This window comes from Mesocricetus auratus, unplaced genomic scaffold (genome assembly GCF_017639785.1).
Source record: "Mesocricetus auratus isolate SY011 unplaced genomic scaffold, BCM_Maur_2.0 Super-Scaffold_100008, whole genome shotgun sequence".
NCBI classification, from domain to species: domain Eukaryota; kingdom Metazoa; phylum Chordata; class Mammalia; order Rodentia; family Cricetidae; genus Mesocricetus; species Mesocricetus auratus.
In genome coordinates, this window is record NW_024429192.1 from 58,680,637 (window position 1) to 58,695,895 (window position 15,259).

At 41.1% G+C, this 15,259-nt stretch overlaps 1 protein-coding gene across 5 annotated transcripts; it reads right to left on the minus strand.

Annotated features, from left to right (window-relative positions):
- Window positions 1-6,227: 6,227 nt before the first annotated feature.
- Window positions 6,228-15,221, minus strand: Wdr53 (WD repeat domain 53). 5 transcript variants are annotated; one of them, XM_040750933.1, is made up of 4 exons: window positions 15,101-15,221; window positions 10,405-10,898; window positions 6,669-6,848; window positions 6,228-6,590 (listed from the first exon to the last, which is right to left on the minus strand). In XM_040750933.1, the coding sequence occupies exons 2-4, from the start codon at window positions 10,882-10,884 to the stop codon at window positions 6,252-6,254; spliced, it is 999 nt and encodes a 332-aa protein (XP_040606867.1). In that variant the 5' UTR covers window positions 10,885-10,898; window positions 15,101-15,221; the 3' UTR covers window positions 6,228-6,251. The 5 variants fall into 5 exon arrangements, with proteins under 5 accessions (XP_040606867.1, XP_040606864.1, XP_040606865.1 ...); XM_040750934.1 differs by having other exon boundaries at window positions 6,308-6,590; window positions 6,674-6,848; XM_040750930.1 differs by having other exon boundaries at window positions 6,228-6,848.
- Window positions 15,222-15,259: the final 38 nt, after the last annotated feature.

The following is a 15,259-nucleotide window of genomic DNA, read 5'->3' on the forward strand; positions in this document are numbered from 1 at the left end:
GAAATCCAGAGACTCATAAGGATATGCTTTAAAAATCTGTACTCCGGGCTGGAGAGATGGCTCAGAGGTTAAGAGCACTGACTGCTCTTCCAGAGGTCTTGAGTTCAATTCCCAGCAACCACATGGTGGCTGACAACCATCTACAATTCAATCTGGTGTATATGTAATAAATAAATAAATCTTAAAAAAAAATCTGTACTCCACCAAATTGGAAAATCTAAAAGAAATGAGTAAATTTCTTGATACGTATCACTTACCAAAGTTAAAGATAGGATAAACAATTTAAACAGACCTATGAACTTTAGTGAAATAGAAGCAGTAATTAAAAGTCTCTCCACCTCCCCCCCCCAAAAAAACCTCAGGGCCAGATGGTTGTAGCACAGAATTCTACTAGGCTTTCATAGAAGAGTTAATGCCAATACTCTTCAAATTATTCCACAAAATAGAAACAAAAGGAACATTGCCAAATTCATTTTATGAGGCCATAGTACCCACATAAAGACACAACAAAGAAAGAGAATTACAGACCAATTTTCCCTATGAACAACGATGCAAAAATTCTCAAAATACTTGCAAGCCAATTCAAGAACCATCAAAAAGATCACCATGATTAAGTAGGCCTCATCCTAGAGATTCAGGGATGATTCAACATACACAAATCAATATATTAACAAACTGAAAGACAAAAGACACCTGATCATCTCTTTAGATGCAGAAAACGCTGTTGACAAAATCTAATATCCCTTCATGATAAAAGTCCTGAAGAGGGGCTGGAGAGATGGCTCAGAGGTTAAGAGTGCTGACTGCTCTTCCAGGGGTCCTGAGTTCAATTCCCAGCAACCACATGGTGGCTCACAACCATCTACAATTCAATCTGGTGCCCTCTTCTGGCATGTAGAACAGTGTATATGTAATAAATAAACTTTTTTTTTTTAAAAGTCCTGAGCCGGGCGTTGGTGGCACACACTTTTAATCCCAGCACTTGGGAGGCAGGGGCAGGCGGATCTCTGTGAGTTCGAGGCCAGCCTGGTCTACAAAGTGAGTTCCAGGACAGCCTCCAAAACAATACAGAGAAACCCTGTCTCGAAAAACCAAAAAAAAAAAAAAAAAAAAAAAAAAAGTCCTGAAGAGATTAGGGATACAAGAGACATATCTCAACATAATAAAGGCAGTTTTCAGTAAGCCCATAGTCAACCTCAACTTAAATGGAGAGAAACTCAAAGCAACTTCACTAAAATCAAGCATAAGACAAGTCTCTCCATACTAATTCAATATAGACTTGAAGTCTTAGCTACAGCTATAAGACAACTGAAGGAGACCAAGGGGATACAAAATGGAAAGGGAGAAGTCAAAGTATCTTTATTTCAGATGATATGAAAGTATAAATAATCCACCCTAAAAATTCTGCTAGGAATTCCTACAGCTGATAAACACTTTCAACAAAATAGCAGGAACAAAATTAACTCATAAAAATCAGTAACCCTCCTACATACAAATGACAAACTGGCAAAGAAATCAGGGAGACCTAACAGATAGCCTGGACAAATTAGGAAGAACAAAATAAAAAGTAAAGGCTGGCAATATTGTTCAGTGGTGGGGCATTTATTAATCGTGAGTAATTCCCTCCCTGGGTTTAACTCCCAGCATCAGGAAATATAAAACCAGGTGGAAAGGGGGACATGGAACAAGGGTGTGTGTGGGATAGAACTAGTGTGTTTTTGTTGTTGTTTGGTTTTTGTCTTTTTCAAGACAGGTTTCTCTGTATAACAGTCCTGGCTGTCCTGGAATTTGCTTTGTAGATCAGGCTGGCCTGGATCTCACAGCAATCCACCTGCCTCTGCCTTTAGAGTGCTTGGATTAAAGGCCTGCACTACCATGCCAGGCTGAACTGGTGTATGTTAATGGCAAAGGAGCCAGTCCTATAGTAAGATATTTAGGGAGAACAAGGAGAGAAAAAAATGTCTGCTCAGCCCCTTGGTGACACACTACAAACCATCCTTGCTGCCTGGTGGCTTCTGTCACATGGAAACAAGTCTAGTGACTAGTGACTAGTATCAGAAGCTACATGCTGCTAAGAACTGGCAATGACACTGGTCAGGAACAGTAAGGGCAATTAGTTAGGGCTTAGTCATAACTGCTTATGCGTTCCCAACCTGTAGTCATGGCATTGGGAAGCACCCTGCCACTGAGGCCACATTCTTTTTAAATTTCATTTATTACTATTTGTGTGTGTGTGTGTGTGTGTGTGTGAATGGTATGAATGATGGTGGTGATGGTGTATGAGGGGGAGCACAAGCACATGTGAAAGTCAGTTCTTGGGGTTGAATTCAGGTTGGCAGAATCATCATATAGCTGCCATAGGGGTAAGAAGTCCAGACCCTTTTCTCCATAAGAGAAATACTTAGATTGACAATTATGGAGTAAATACTTAAGTCAGAGCTAGCCAGTAAGAAACAAGCAAGGCCAACAGCTTCATAATTAATGCAGCGTCTTGTGTGCTATTTGGGGACTACAACGCGGCAGAGCCCAGGCGACTGGTGGGGGAAAAACCAAAGCAGCTGGCAAAGAAAAGGCTTCACTCAACAAGGGATAAATACTGATCTACTACCAGAGGTCCCATAGATTGCCAAGGCCTCTTCACCGACACCCACGTTCAGGGGGTCTGGATCAGCCCTATGCTGGTTTCCCAGCTATCAGTCTGGGGTCCATGACCCTTGTTTAGGTCAGCTGTTTCTGTGGGTTTTACCAGCCTGGTCTTGATCCCTTTGCTCATCACTTCTCCCTCTCTGCAACTGGATTCCAGGAGTTCAGTTCAGTGTTTGGCTGTGGGTATCTGCTTCTGCTTCCATCAGCTACTAGATGAAGGCTCTAGGATGGCACATAAGGTAGTCATTAATCTCATTATTGGGAAAGGGCATTTAAGGTAGTCTCTCCACTATTGCTTAGATTGTTAGTTGGTGTCATCCTTGAAGAGCTCTGGAAATTTCCCTAGTGCCAGATTTTTCTTTAAACCTATAATGGCTCCCTCTATTATGGTATCTCTTTTCTTGCTCTCCTCTATTCTTCCCCCGACTCAACCTTCCTGCTCCCTCATGTCCTCCTCTCTCCTCCTTCTCCCCTTCTCTTTCTCCTAGCTACCTCTCCCCTCCCACATACAACTGCATTCTTTTAAAAGAAAAAAATTATTAGATGTTAAGGCTTTATCACTAATTCCTATACTAAAATTGTGTATAAGCTGCTTAAGTATGTTCAAACTCAATAATGGTATAATTGTCTTATGCATATAGTTCTTTAGCAACTATGAATTCAAACCTAAATTATTAAATGCAAGCCAAATGACAGCTATTTAATAGCAGCATTACTTTACTATGAGCTGGGGTTGTTTCACCTGCTGAGTCATGTGTCTGGAGCTGGCTGCTTTAGAGCAGGTTCTTTTGCATCGGACAAGATACTATCACTGGCAGAGAAATGACTAATTCATAAATTTTCTCTAGAGCTAAGTACATGTGTACACATGCCTGTAACTTGGCACTTAGGAAGTGGACACAGGAAAATCAGGAGTTCAGGGTTATCTTCCTTCACACAGTGACTTCTGAGGTGATATTTTGTTTGTGCCCTAACAAATAAAACTTGCCTGAAGATCAGAGGACAGAGCTAGCCACTAGTTAATTGGAAGTCTGAAGGTCTGTACAGACAGACAGGAAGTGATACGGCTGGGAAGTCAGAGTTTAAGGCCAGAGGAGACAGAGTTTGCCCCTTTTTTGACTGAGAAGTTGTCGAGGTAAGAGTTGGTTGTGGCTTGCTCTGATCTTTCAGCATTTACCTCAATATCTGGCTCCCAGTTTTAATTATTAAGGCCAATTAGAACTCATACAACAGACTTCAAGATCTGCCTGCACTATGTGAGACCCTGTTTCAAAAAAGAACCAACTCCCCAGTGCCCATAACCCCAGCATTCAGAAGACTGGGGTATGAGGATTCCAAGTTAAAAGATAGCCTTGGTTACACACATTAGAAAAACAACAACAAACTCTTTTTAGGTCTGGGAAGATGACTCCAGGAGTTAAGAGCAGTGCTGCTGTTCAAGAGGATCCTGGTTCCACTACCAGCCCACATGGTGGTTCACAATTGCCTTCTACAACTCTAGTCCCAGGAGATTCCAGGGGATCCATCAACTTCCCCTGGCTCCTACAGGTATTGTACAACAAAATGCAGACATACATTCAGGCAAACACTCATAAAGTAAAATTTAAACTATATTTTCTTGTTGAATCATCACTTGTTTTTATGAATTTTCAGTTTTTTTTTTTTTTTTTTTTGAGACAGGGTTTCTCTGTATTGTTTTGGAGGCTGTCCTGGAACTCACTCTGTAGACCACGCTGGTCTCAAACTCACAGAGATTCACCTGTCTCTGCCTCCCGAGTGCTGGAAATCAAGGCGTGTGCCACTGATGCCTGGCTTATTTATATTTTTTAAAAAGCCTTGGATACTTTTTTATTTTGGGGGGGGGTTTCAAGACAGGATTTCTCTGGGTAGTCCTGAATGTCCTGGAACTTGCTCTGTAGTCCAGGCTGGCCTCAAATTTAGAGACCCTCCTGCCTCTGGGGTTAAAGGCAGGTACCACTACCACCCAGTTGTTATCTGCTATTAAAAATAAAGAAAACAAAACATTTTAAGACTTTTTTAACGTGAAAGATACTTTGGCATGGAAGATAAAAGTTTTCTCATTATTTCTTGATACTTCTACTGCTAATGTTGAATGGAGACTAGATGATAGATTATATTACTCTTATATAGAGTGATGGTTAATTCTGGGGTCTGTGCTGTATGTCTACCAAACAGCCAAAGTATTTTTTGAATGTATGATGTTAAAAAAATCCTAGGCCTGTTTCAGTCAGTCAATTGGCTAGTCAATAACTGGATACTCATCAAAAGTCTACATTTTATTAAACATTAGAAAAATATCTCTGGGGCTGGAGAGATGGCTCAGAGGTTTAGAGCACTGACTGCTCTTCCAGAGGTCCTGAGTTCAATTCCCAGCAACCACATGGTGGCTCACAACCATCTACAATTCAATCTGGTGCCCTCTTCTGGCGTGTAGACAGAACACTGTATATGTAATAAATAAATAAATCTTTAAAAAAAATCTCTGGCTGGGTGTGGTGGAGCACCCCTTTAATCCCAACATTAGGGATAGGAGGGCAGAGGCAGGAAGATCTTTGTGAGCTCAAGGTCAGCCTGATCTATACAGTGAGCAACAGGACATCCAGAAAGGCCCTGCCTCAAAAACAACCAACCAAACAACAACTTTTCCTTTCCTTCCCTCTCCTACCTTTCTGTCTCCATCTTTTTCTTCCTTTCCCTCCTCCCTTCCTTCTTCTCCCTTTGTCTTTCTGGGGCAGGGTCTCACTAAGTAGCTCTAAACCAAAGTCATCAGTTCAAGTGCCTGAATGCTGGAATTACAAGCATGCATCATCTATCTGGATATATTATTTCTAAGATCATAATTTTTAAATTTATTTATTACATATACAGTGTTCTGTCTGCACATATGCCTGCATGCCAGGAGAGGGCGTCAAATCTCATTATAGATGGTTGTGAGCCACCATGTGGATTCTGGGAACTCAGATCCTTTGGAAGAACAGTCAGTGCTCTTAACCTCTAAGCCATCTCTCCAGCCCCCTAAGATCATAATCTTAAACAAACAAACAAAAAAAACATGGAAAAGTATTACGTTTTAAAACCTAACAAAAATTATTTTCAATGGAAAATGACAAGAAATCAGAGCAAGAGAAGAACAGAGCGAAAGTCCCAAACTTTGTATGGGGGAAAAATGAAATATTATGCAAAATTATCTGACATACAATTAAATAGTCAGTGAATAGTTGGTAGACAGTTAATACTCAGTGAATTTCTTTACCCAAACTCTAATGTCACTTACTACTATATGAAATATTATCCAATGATCTTTTGTTCAAACTGAAATGATTCTACATATGACAAATAGTTTAAAGCAAGAGTTTTTTTTTTAGCCGGGCATTGGTGGCGCAGGTCTTTAATCCCAGCACTCAGGAGGCAGAGGTGGCTCATGCTTGCAATCTCAGAATTCAGAGGCTGAGGCAAGAGGATTGCTACAAGTTTGAGGCTAGCCTGTGCTATGTGGTGAGTTCCAGACTAGCCTGGGGTACAAATGTGAGGCTGTCTTAGTAATCAAGGAGGAGACAGAGTTCTTAAAGTGCTTTTTATTGGTCCTAAAGTCCATTTAAGGGATATACAGATACGCAACTCGTCTGGTCAGCCACTAATATACTTTGGTGCCCTTTTATTGTTGAGCTCAAGAGCCAGTTCACTTTTTCTCCGTGTTCAATATCAAGCTTTGGCAAAAACTTTGCATGTTCCTCCTCATCTGCTCCTGTGGCACTGGAGTTCCCGCCCTGCTTGGGGCAAGCTGCTCTTTTTGCTTTCTTCCTGTGGGTATATTTTGCAGGACTCTTCTGTTTCTTCTCCATTTCACTGCTCACATCCCACAACCTTATCTTCCCATCATTCCCTCCAGTAAGCAGCAGATGGGACTCCGGCAGAAAGCAGACCTGGGATACCCCCAAAGTGTGACCCTTAAATCCCAATTCTCGTTCACATTTGACTCCCATCACCCTGAAGATGTGCACCTTACCATCCTCTGCACCACAGCTGAAAATATTGCCACAAGATGCCACTGAGACAGAGTGAGCTAGTGCGGGGTTTAGAAGCTGACCAGGGGACTGGGGGCCTTCCATTTCTTCTGTTTCATCCTCCTGTAAATTCGTGATCCAGACGGGTCGGGCTTTTTGAAGACTCCACAGCATCACCTTTAAACAAGGTGAAGTTACACAGTCACACAGTGTTCTAGCCATGTTGCTCAACTACATTGCTTACTGAGATGCCAATAAAATATGTCACAGTTCCCATAACATTCTAAATGGTCAGAAGCTACTACAACATGCTAGGTAATGCTACTTGATACTAGACTAAAACTAGAATGCAGAGGTGGAGGTAGGATTTACAAAGTCAGATCCTAAACATTTCTACAAAAGATTCCATGAAAGTACAGTTGTTGGGCTGAGAATATAGCTCAGTGGATTATTTGCCACCTGCAAATCCCTGGATACATCTTCCAGCATCACTCCCCAGATTTAAAAAAAGCAAGAAAAGAAAAATAAACAAGCCAGCCAACATGGTGGCACATCCCTTTAGCCCCAGCACTCAGGAGGCAGAGGCAGGTAGGTTTCTATGAGTTCAAGGTCAGCTTGGTCTACATAGGCAATGCTATCCAGTGAGACCTTGTCTCAAAAACAAACAAACAAACTAAAAAATAAGAACAAAACCCCTTTTTGTATATTTCTTATTTGATTTGCCAAACAAATTCTTGGTGTTTCAAGCTAGGTGTCACTATGTAGAACAAGCTGGCTTTGAACTCATGGTGATCCTTCTGCCTATTTTTCCAGTGCTATGATCATGCATCACCATGCCTAGTTCAGACCCTTTTTCAATTTAGTGAAAACTCTTTTTTGGGATAAGTATTGTTGTACAAGCCAGCAAACCCAGCATTTGGAAGGTAAGGTAGGGATTCAAGTCATCCTCTGCTATATAATGAAACTTTACCAGCAAATCAAATTAGCACTTATCTAGTCCTGCCTTTTATAGAATATTTGAGAATATTCTCTACCAGTTACATACCTCTAAAATGTCTCACAGAATTGGAGCAAAAATGCCAAATTCTCTCTCTCTCTCTCTCTCTCTCTCTCTCTCTCTCTCTCTCTCTCTCTCTCACACACACACACACACACACACACTCTCTCTCTCTCTCATTAGTTTTTTGAGACAGGGTTTCTCTGTATAGCCCTAGCTGTTCTGGAACTCATTCTGTAGATCAGGCTGGCCCTGAATTCACATCGATTTGCCTGCCTCTGCCTCCCAAGTGCTGGGATTAAAGGCATGCGCCATCTCTGCCTGACCTCAAATGCCAAATTTTTGATATCCATTTTTTAAGAAGTTTTTTTTTTTTTTGAGACAAGTTCTCACTGTATAGAGCAGGCTGGTCTTGAAATCATAGAGATCTGTCTGCCTCAGTCTTTAAATGCTGAGATGGCATGCACAACCATGTCCAGTCCAGAAAGATTTATTTTACTTTTGTGTGTGTGAATGTGCATGTATATGTGTGAATACCAATGAATACTCCTATAGCTGGAGCTACAGGCAGCTGTGAGCCACTTGATATGGGTACTGGGAAGCCAACTCAGGTCCTCCGCAAGAGCAGGGAGAACTCTTACCACTGAGCCCATCCATTTCCAATCTAACCTAAAGAGTACCTGTCACACCTAATGACTAATAAGCCAGTGATGAAAACTGGTACAATCAAAGGATGAAAGAAAAACTAGTCAAAACATACTATATTTGATTATTTATAAACAGCAGCCACCTGGCTACACAGATGCTTCTTGAAAAACAGAGGAAGATCCAACCTGAGGGTAGAGAATGCAGATTTAGGAAGGGTTTGACCAAGACCTAGTTGTAGGCTGTAGGGAAAACTGTGTCCTATAAATACAGAAGTATCCTGGTGGTGGCACACACCTTTAATGCAGTACGTGGAGGCAGAAGCAAGTGGCTACACAAAGAAACCCTATCTTGAAAAACTGAATGAATAGAACAGAGGCACTACAAATATTTTCAGGGGGAATTATTTGGGGAGTGTCCCTGCACATTGGACATCTGCTGATTCCACTGCTATGCCCTCCAACCTTATGATATTGATTTTTCCTCTCTTTGGTTTTTTTTTGAGACAGGATTTCGCTGTATAGTCTGGGCTGTCCCGGAACTTGCTCTATAGACCAGGCTGGCCTCGAACTCTGAGACCTGACTGCCTCTATCTCCAGAGAGTGCTGGGCTTAAAAACGTGTGCCACTACATCTGGCAATATTGATTTTGTTGTTGTTGTTGTTGTTTTTGAGACAGCATTCCTCTATTACATAGCTCTGGCTATCCTGGAACTTGCTATGATGTAGCTCTGTCTGACCTTGAATTCACAGAGATTTGCCTGCTTCTGACTCCCAGGAGCTGAGATTAAAGATGTACACCATCACTTCAAGCATAGATGGTACTTTAAATACCTCTTACAATAGAGACAAAGCATCAATTTTGGGGGCAGAGAATTAAAATTTGCTTCTACATAGGTGGTTCATTTACAATAATAATTTTAAAAAGGGAACAACAGGGGGCTAGAGATATGACTTAGCAGTTAAGCAAACTATTCCTCAAGAGGACTTTGGTTTAAATCTCAGCATCCATGTGGTATCTCACAAATGTCTGTAACTGTAGCTCCATAGTATCCAGTGCCCAGTTCTGGCCTGCACAGATACCAGGCACATAAGAAGTACACAAACATACATGTAGGCAAAACATCATACACATAAAATGAAATTATTTTTAAAAGGAAAAATAATTTGTAGGACATGAATAGAATGAAGACTAATATGTGCAAAGCACTTGAAAGTCCTAAGCACTCAACCCTAATGATGAGATCTTTCTTTTGCAGGAGGAAGGACAGTTGCTATTGGGAAAGTTCAAGCTATCTAAAAACTCTCATATAATCCAACATCTGCTCCTGTGAGAGCAAACATTAAACCCCACCAGCTTTCCCTATACAATGTGCTTCATACCCCATCTCTTTTGTAGTGGTCTCCTCTGAACTAGGGCTAATTTGTGACACTGCTTCCAAAGTACTGTACACAGTACTTGGCTTCCTTCACTCACACATTTCCAGCAACGCATCTCAAAGTTAAAGTAAGAAGAGACCGTCTACCCCCCCCCAACACATACACTTAAACCATTTATGAGTTCCCGAAAGTTAGAGTAAGAAGAGACCTTCTACTCCCCCGCCCCAACACATACACTTAAACCATTTATGAGTTCCTGAAAGTTAGAGTAAGAAGAGACCTTCTACCACCCCCCAACACATACACTTAAACCATTTATGAGTTTCTAGAAGCCAGACATGGTAGTGAGCACCTTTAATCCCAGCACTTGGGAGGCAGAGTCAGGCAGATAGATCTCTGTGAGTTTGAAGCTAGCCTGGTCTATGGAGCTAGTACCAGGACAGCTAGGGCTGTTACACAGAAATCCTGTTAAAAAAAAAAAAAACAAACAAACAAAGAAAAAAGAAATGTTAGGAGCAAATAGAAAACACTTGCTCAATAATTTGATTCTAGCAGTTGGGGATACAGCTCAGTGGTAGAGTACATGTTTATTATCATGTACAGCACTGAGGTCAATTCCCAGAACTGCCAAGGAAACCAACCAAACATATACTTGATTTTGTTAGCAAATCCTGCTCAGAAATTACCCAAAGGCTCTTTGCAAAAACATCACCTGCATATCCAGGCCACATGACACCAGGCTCTGAGGCCTCTGAGGTCGAAAAGCTACAGAGGAACAGATGTTAGAATGTCTCTTCAGGGATCTGGTAACTTTCTTCTTTTCCAAGTCCAAGATTTTGATTGCCCCAGAGTCATCAGCAGAAGCCAGCAGACTTTCAGTTTCATTTAGTGAAAGAGAATTGATTTCTTCATCATTCACATGAAAATGGTCCATGGACCCTTTGAGAGACCTGATATCTAGTACACTGATGGCTTCTCCATGGGAGGCATAGAGCTTGGTGGGGCAGGAGGGAGAAAACAAGACGCTGGTAACATCATCAGCCCCTTCCAACTGCATGTGTCCTAATGGAGTCCCATCTTCACCCCAAGCCACAAGATCTCCACCCTCTGCTCCTGAAGCCACAAGCCCATCTTTACTTGCATTCAGGCAGAGGATAGAAGAAGAATGTCCACCAGTCCACTTGACTGCCATGATAGGCTGTAAAACTATGAAGAGGGAAAAAAACGTGTGTCAGATTTTATACAAGAACTTGTTGCTATGAGACAAATACAACAAACAACATTTCAACAGTTTTTTGTTTTGTTTTGTTTTTCGAGACAGGGTTTCTTTGTGTAGCCTTCCTTGGATGTCTTGGAACTTACTCTGTAGACCAAGCTGGCCTCGAACTCACAGAGATCCACCTGCATCTGCCTCCCGAGTGCTGAGATTAAAGGCATGCACCACCACCACCTGGATCAAAAGTTTGTTTTGTTTTGTTGTTTTTTTGAGACAGGGTTTCTCTGTATTGTTTTGGAGGCTGTCCTGGAGCTCGCTCTGTAGACTAGGCTGGCCTCAAACTCCACCTGCCTCTGTCTCCCGAGTTCTGGTATTAAAGGCTTGCACCATCAATGCCCGGCTGATCAACAGTTTTTAAAGGTAGCATAAAAACTCAATTATCCCCTTGCCCTCTTCTCTCAAAAGACATCTAAAGACCAAATCTACAAAACTCTAGGTGAACATAGGTTGTGACTAGTATTTCTGCTTCTCTAGTACACATCTGTCCACAGAAACCCAAATACATACTGACTGGCAAGTGTAAGCTTTTGTAGGTTTCCTAAACTTATCCTTTTTTGTTTGTTTTGCAAGAGAGTAACTTTTGACTAATTTTTACCCCAAAGCATGAGAAGTTAATGAGTACATTTTACAGTTAAAAGGACTATTGTGTATAACAATGCAGTTCTGACCATTTTTATTAATTAAAGATCCAATGCACTGGTGGTAGGGGGTGATGACACTAAATTTCCAAATTTCTTAATCACATGGATATTTATTGATCACTTATATAATCAGAAAAACAATAAAGAAATATTAATGGGACTATTAAATAAAAGTTAGGAAAGCCTCAAAAATGTGTATATTCATTTGGGGCCAACAGGTAGCTCAGTGGTTAAGAGAACTTGATTTGTTGCTTTTGCAGGGGACTGGCTTTGGTTACCAGCACCCTGCTTACAACCAGAGTAACTCCAATCCCAGGGGATCCTATGCTTTCTGTGGACCTCTGAGGGTACCAGGAAGACACAAGAAGACATGCATATCTATGAGTGTTTACTCATACACATCAAATAAACAAATCTAAAACATTTTGTTAGAATAAATATCCTGTGAGGCTTTTTTGCTGTAGCCAATCAACATTTATCATGCATAATATTTATCACTGATCCAACTAGAGCCTTCAAAATCATTTGTTTACTTGGTCTACAAAACATACCCAAACACCATTATTAAAAGTGTTAAACAAAAGCCGGGCATTGGTGGCGCACACCTTTAATCCCAGCACTCGGATCTCTGTGAGTTCCAGGACAGCCTGGTCTTCAAAGCAAGTTCCAGGACAGCCTCCAAAACAATACAGAGAAACCCTGTCTCAAAAAACCAAAAAAAAAAAAAAAAAAAAAAAAAAAGTGTTACACAAGTCAGGAATGGTGGCACACACCTGTAATCCTACCATTTGGGAGACTTAGGCAGGAAGATTTTGAATTCTGGGCCACTCTGGAGATCTTCCCTTTAGGGAAAAAATAAAGGATCAAACACTCAGAAGGCTATGGCAGAATGGCTATGAGGAAAATTTACTTAAATAAGAGCTAAGTCAAAACACCTAGAAATGAGTTGTTTGCAAGCTACTGTTCTTGATTCTCTATACTTGGACTACAACCTAGTAGAAATAGGTTAATGTCATATTCTCTCACTCATTTATCAAGTCACTGTATCTGTCTTTTCCTATGTAGTTGCTTAAAGGGTAAAGCACAGAATTTACTCATATCCAATTATGGATTACTTTAATTAGATAATAGATCATTTCCTCTACCGCCTAATGAGATCATGGAGTGCATAAGAACAAAGTAGGCTATGTTAAGAGCATTTTATTAAAGGGTAGAATGCTACAAGGGGCAACTCTGAGCAGGGAAAATGCATAATGACGTAGGGAAAGAGGACAAGGCGTGGTTCATGAAAAGTAGGTGAAAGACTTGTAAGAAGAAAAGAGAGTGACAAAAGCAATCTTTTTCTACTTTGAAACTACCCTGATGTTAGTTGAATAATAATATGCCACTAAAAGTCATCTAAATAACTGGGGTAAAGTGACAACAGCCAGGCGATGGTGGCACATACCTTTAATTCCAGCACTAGGGAGGGAGGTGCAGGATCTTGAGTTAGAGGCCAGTCTGATCTACATAGTGAGTTCCAGCACAGTCAGGGCTACACAGAGAAACTCTTGTCTAGGCATTGAGGGAGAACAGAATGATATCACTAAATCCTTCAAAGACTTGTCTTAGGGGAGACAAGATAAAGATCAAAGTATGTGATAAATGAATAATCTCTACTATCAATGTTTTTCTTCAGCCACAACTCTATGAATTCTTGCTATTCAAGTGTACGAGCCTTGGAGAGCAGGAGAAACAGAAACTGAATGACTCTATCTTACCCAGTTTGGTCCCAAACTCCTGGCTCATGTGATCTTTCATCTGAGGCTCCCAAGTGGCTAGACCTATGGACACTTTGTAGTGTGGTGCCGTGTCCATGCCTTTTAATCTAATCATCCTGAATAGTTCTTTACCTTCTTTTCAGATCTACTAGATTTAAAAGAAATGTAACTGCCATTCAGACAATGTTTGGTTTAACATTCAGGAACCATGGAGAGAGATGGCCATTACTAAGTGTGGGTCAACACTTCCTCATAGATACGGGTTTTCTGAAGTTAGTCCTCATGTGTAGACAGTAGTAACAATGAAAAGAACTAGAAGACTGTGGCATTAGCATTGACAAAACAGACAAGAATTTGGGTTACTTAATTTGGTGAAGGAGATTCTGAGGGATTGGCAGTAATAAGCATGTAATTATATCAGAGTAGGGAAGTAGCTGCTGCCCATTTGTTTTTATTAAAAAACAGGAAGTGTATTACACATAGGCAGATCTCAGTCAAGATTTCTTACGACATAAAGATTACATGACACTGGAGCTGACTACCAAGTCTGTGAGCCCTATTATTATAATAATCACTTAATAGAGCTATCTTGAGAATTATATAAAATCCAGATTAAAAGACCATATATAATACATGCTTATACTGTAGTTCTTTTATTTTACTTTATTTATGGCATGTGCACCTCAGACATGCATGAAACCAGAAGAGGGCTTGGCTCACCTCAAATTGAAGTTACAGGTGGCATTGGGCCTCCATACAGGTGCTGGGAATGAACCCAGGTCTTCTGCAGGGGCAGCCAGTTCTCTTAACCGCTCAGCCATCCTCCATCCCTCTATTATTCTTTTTTTAAGTGCTCTTTAAATTTTGGAAACGCAGTATGACTAAATAATACAGGATTTCTTTTCCTCCCTGGAGACCATCACTATGCCTTCACTTTATTCTCCCTCTTGGGATTGTTTAACAAGTTAAACACACACGCACACACATTTCCTTAATTTTTTCACTAAGCGATGAATCTGAGCGCACTACACTTTGTCCAAAAAGATTGTGACGCTTAGTATTCAAAGGGCACTTTGAGATTATCTAAACTTGGGCTGGAGAGATGGCTCAGCCGTTAAAGGCTAGGCTCACAACCAAAAAATATAAGAGATTATCTAAACTTGTTATATTTACGAGGGTGTCCAAATTTTGTCACCTTACTTTTAGAATGGATTACTGGAACAGATGCCCTACGGTTCTGTCCAGAAAAAAGACTGTCAATTGCCTACGGTAACAAAACAAAACAAAACAAAACAAAATGGAGTTGGGCGGTGGTGTCGCACGCCTTTAATCCTATTACTCGGGAGGCAGAGGCAGACGGATCCCTGAGTTCGAGGACAGCCTGGTCTACAGCGCTAGTTCAGGACAGCCAAGGCTACTCAGAGAAACAAAATAAATAAAAATGTATCTAACCTGACCAAGACAAGAGGTCCTCAACTACCCAAAGATAAAGAAAATGGATCTAAGCGAAGTAAAGGTGCAGGAACTATTGGCTAGCAAAAATGGGAAGTGTCCCGCACAAGGTGGAAATTGAGCAGGAAGCAAATGAAACAGGAAACTTCGTAGGAAGGGAGACCAAGGAGAGCCGACTCAAGGCCATTCATTAATCGAAAAAGAGAAAAACAAAAGCAAAAACAAAACAAAAAAGAAACACTAGAGAGTAGATCGAACCCACTAGCAACAGCCTCATACCTGGGCTTCCCGTTCGTGGTCAGCGCCTAGTGATGACCTCACTCGCAGCCTCCAATCCCATCAAGCTTAGGGAGCGAGGCGCCTTCTCAGAAGTCACTTCCGGGCTGAGAGGCGCGGCGAGCGAGCTGGGCGTGCGCCCTTGCTTCTTGCCCTCAACCC

What these genes read in the sequence shown, in the direction of transcription:
- Wdr53 (XM_040750930.1), bottom strand. Translation starts at nt 10,884, where the DNA reads ATGGCAGTCAAGTGGACTGGTGGACATTCTTCTTCTATCCTCTGCCTG. An exon ending in CATGTGGCCTGGATATGCAG is followed by an intron (nt 6,849 to 10,404) that starts GTGATGTTTTTG and finishes CCTTGTTTAAAG; the next exon opens with GTGATGCTGTGGAGTCTTCA.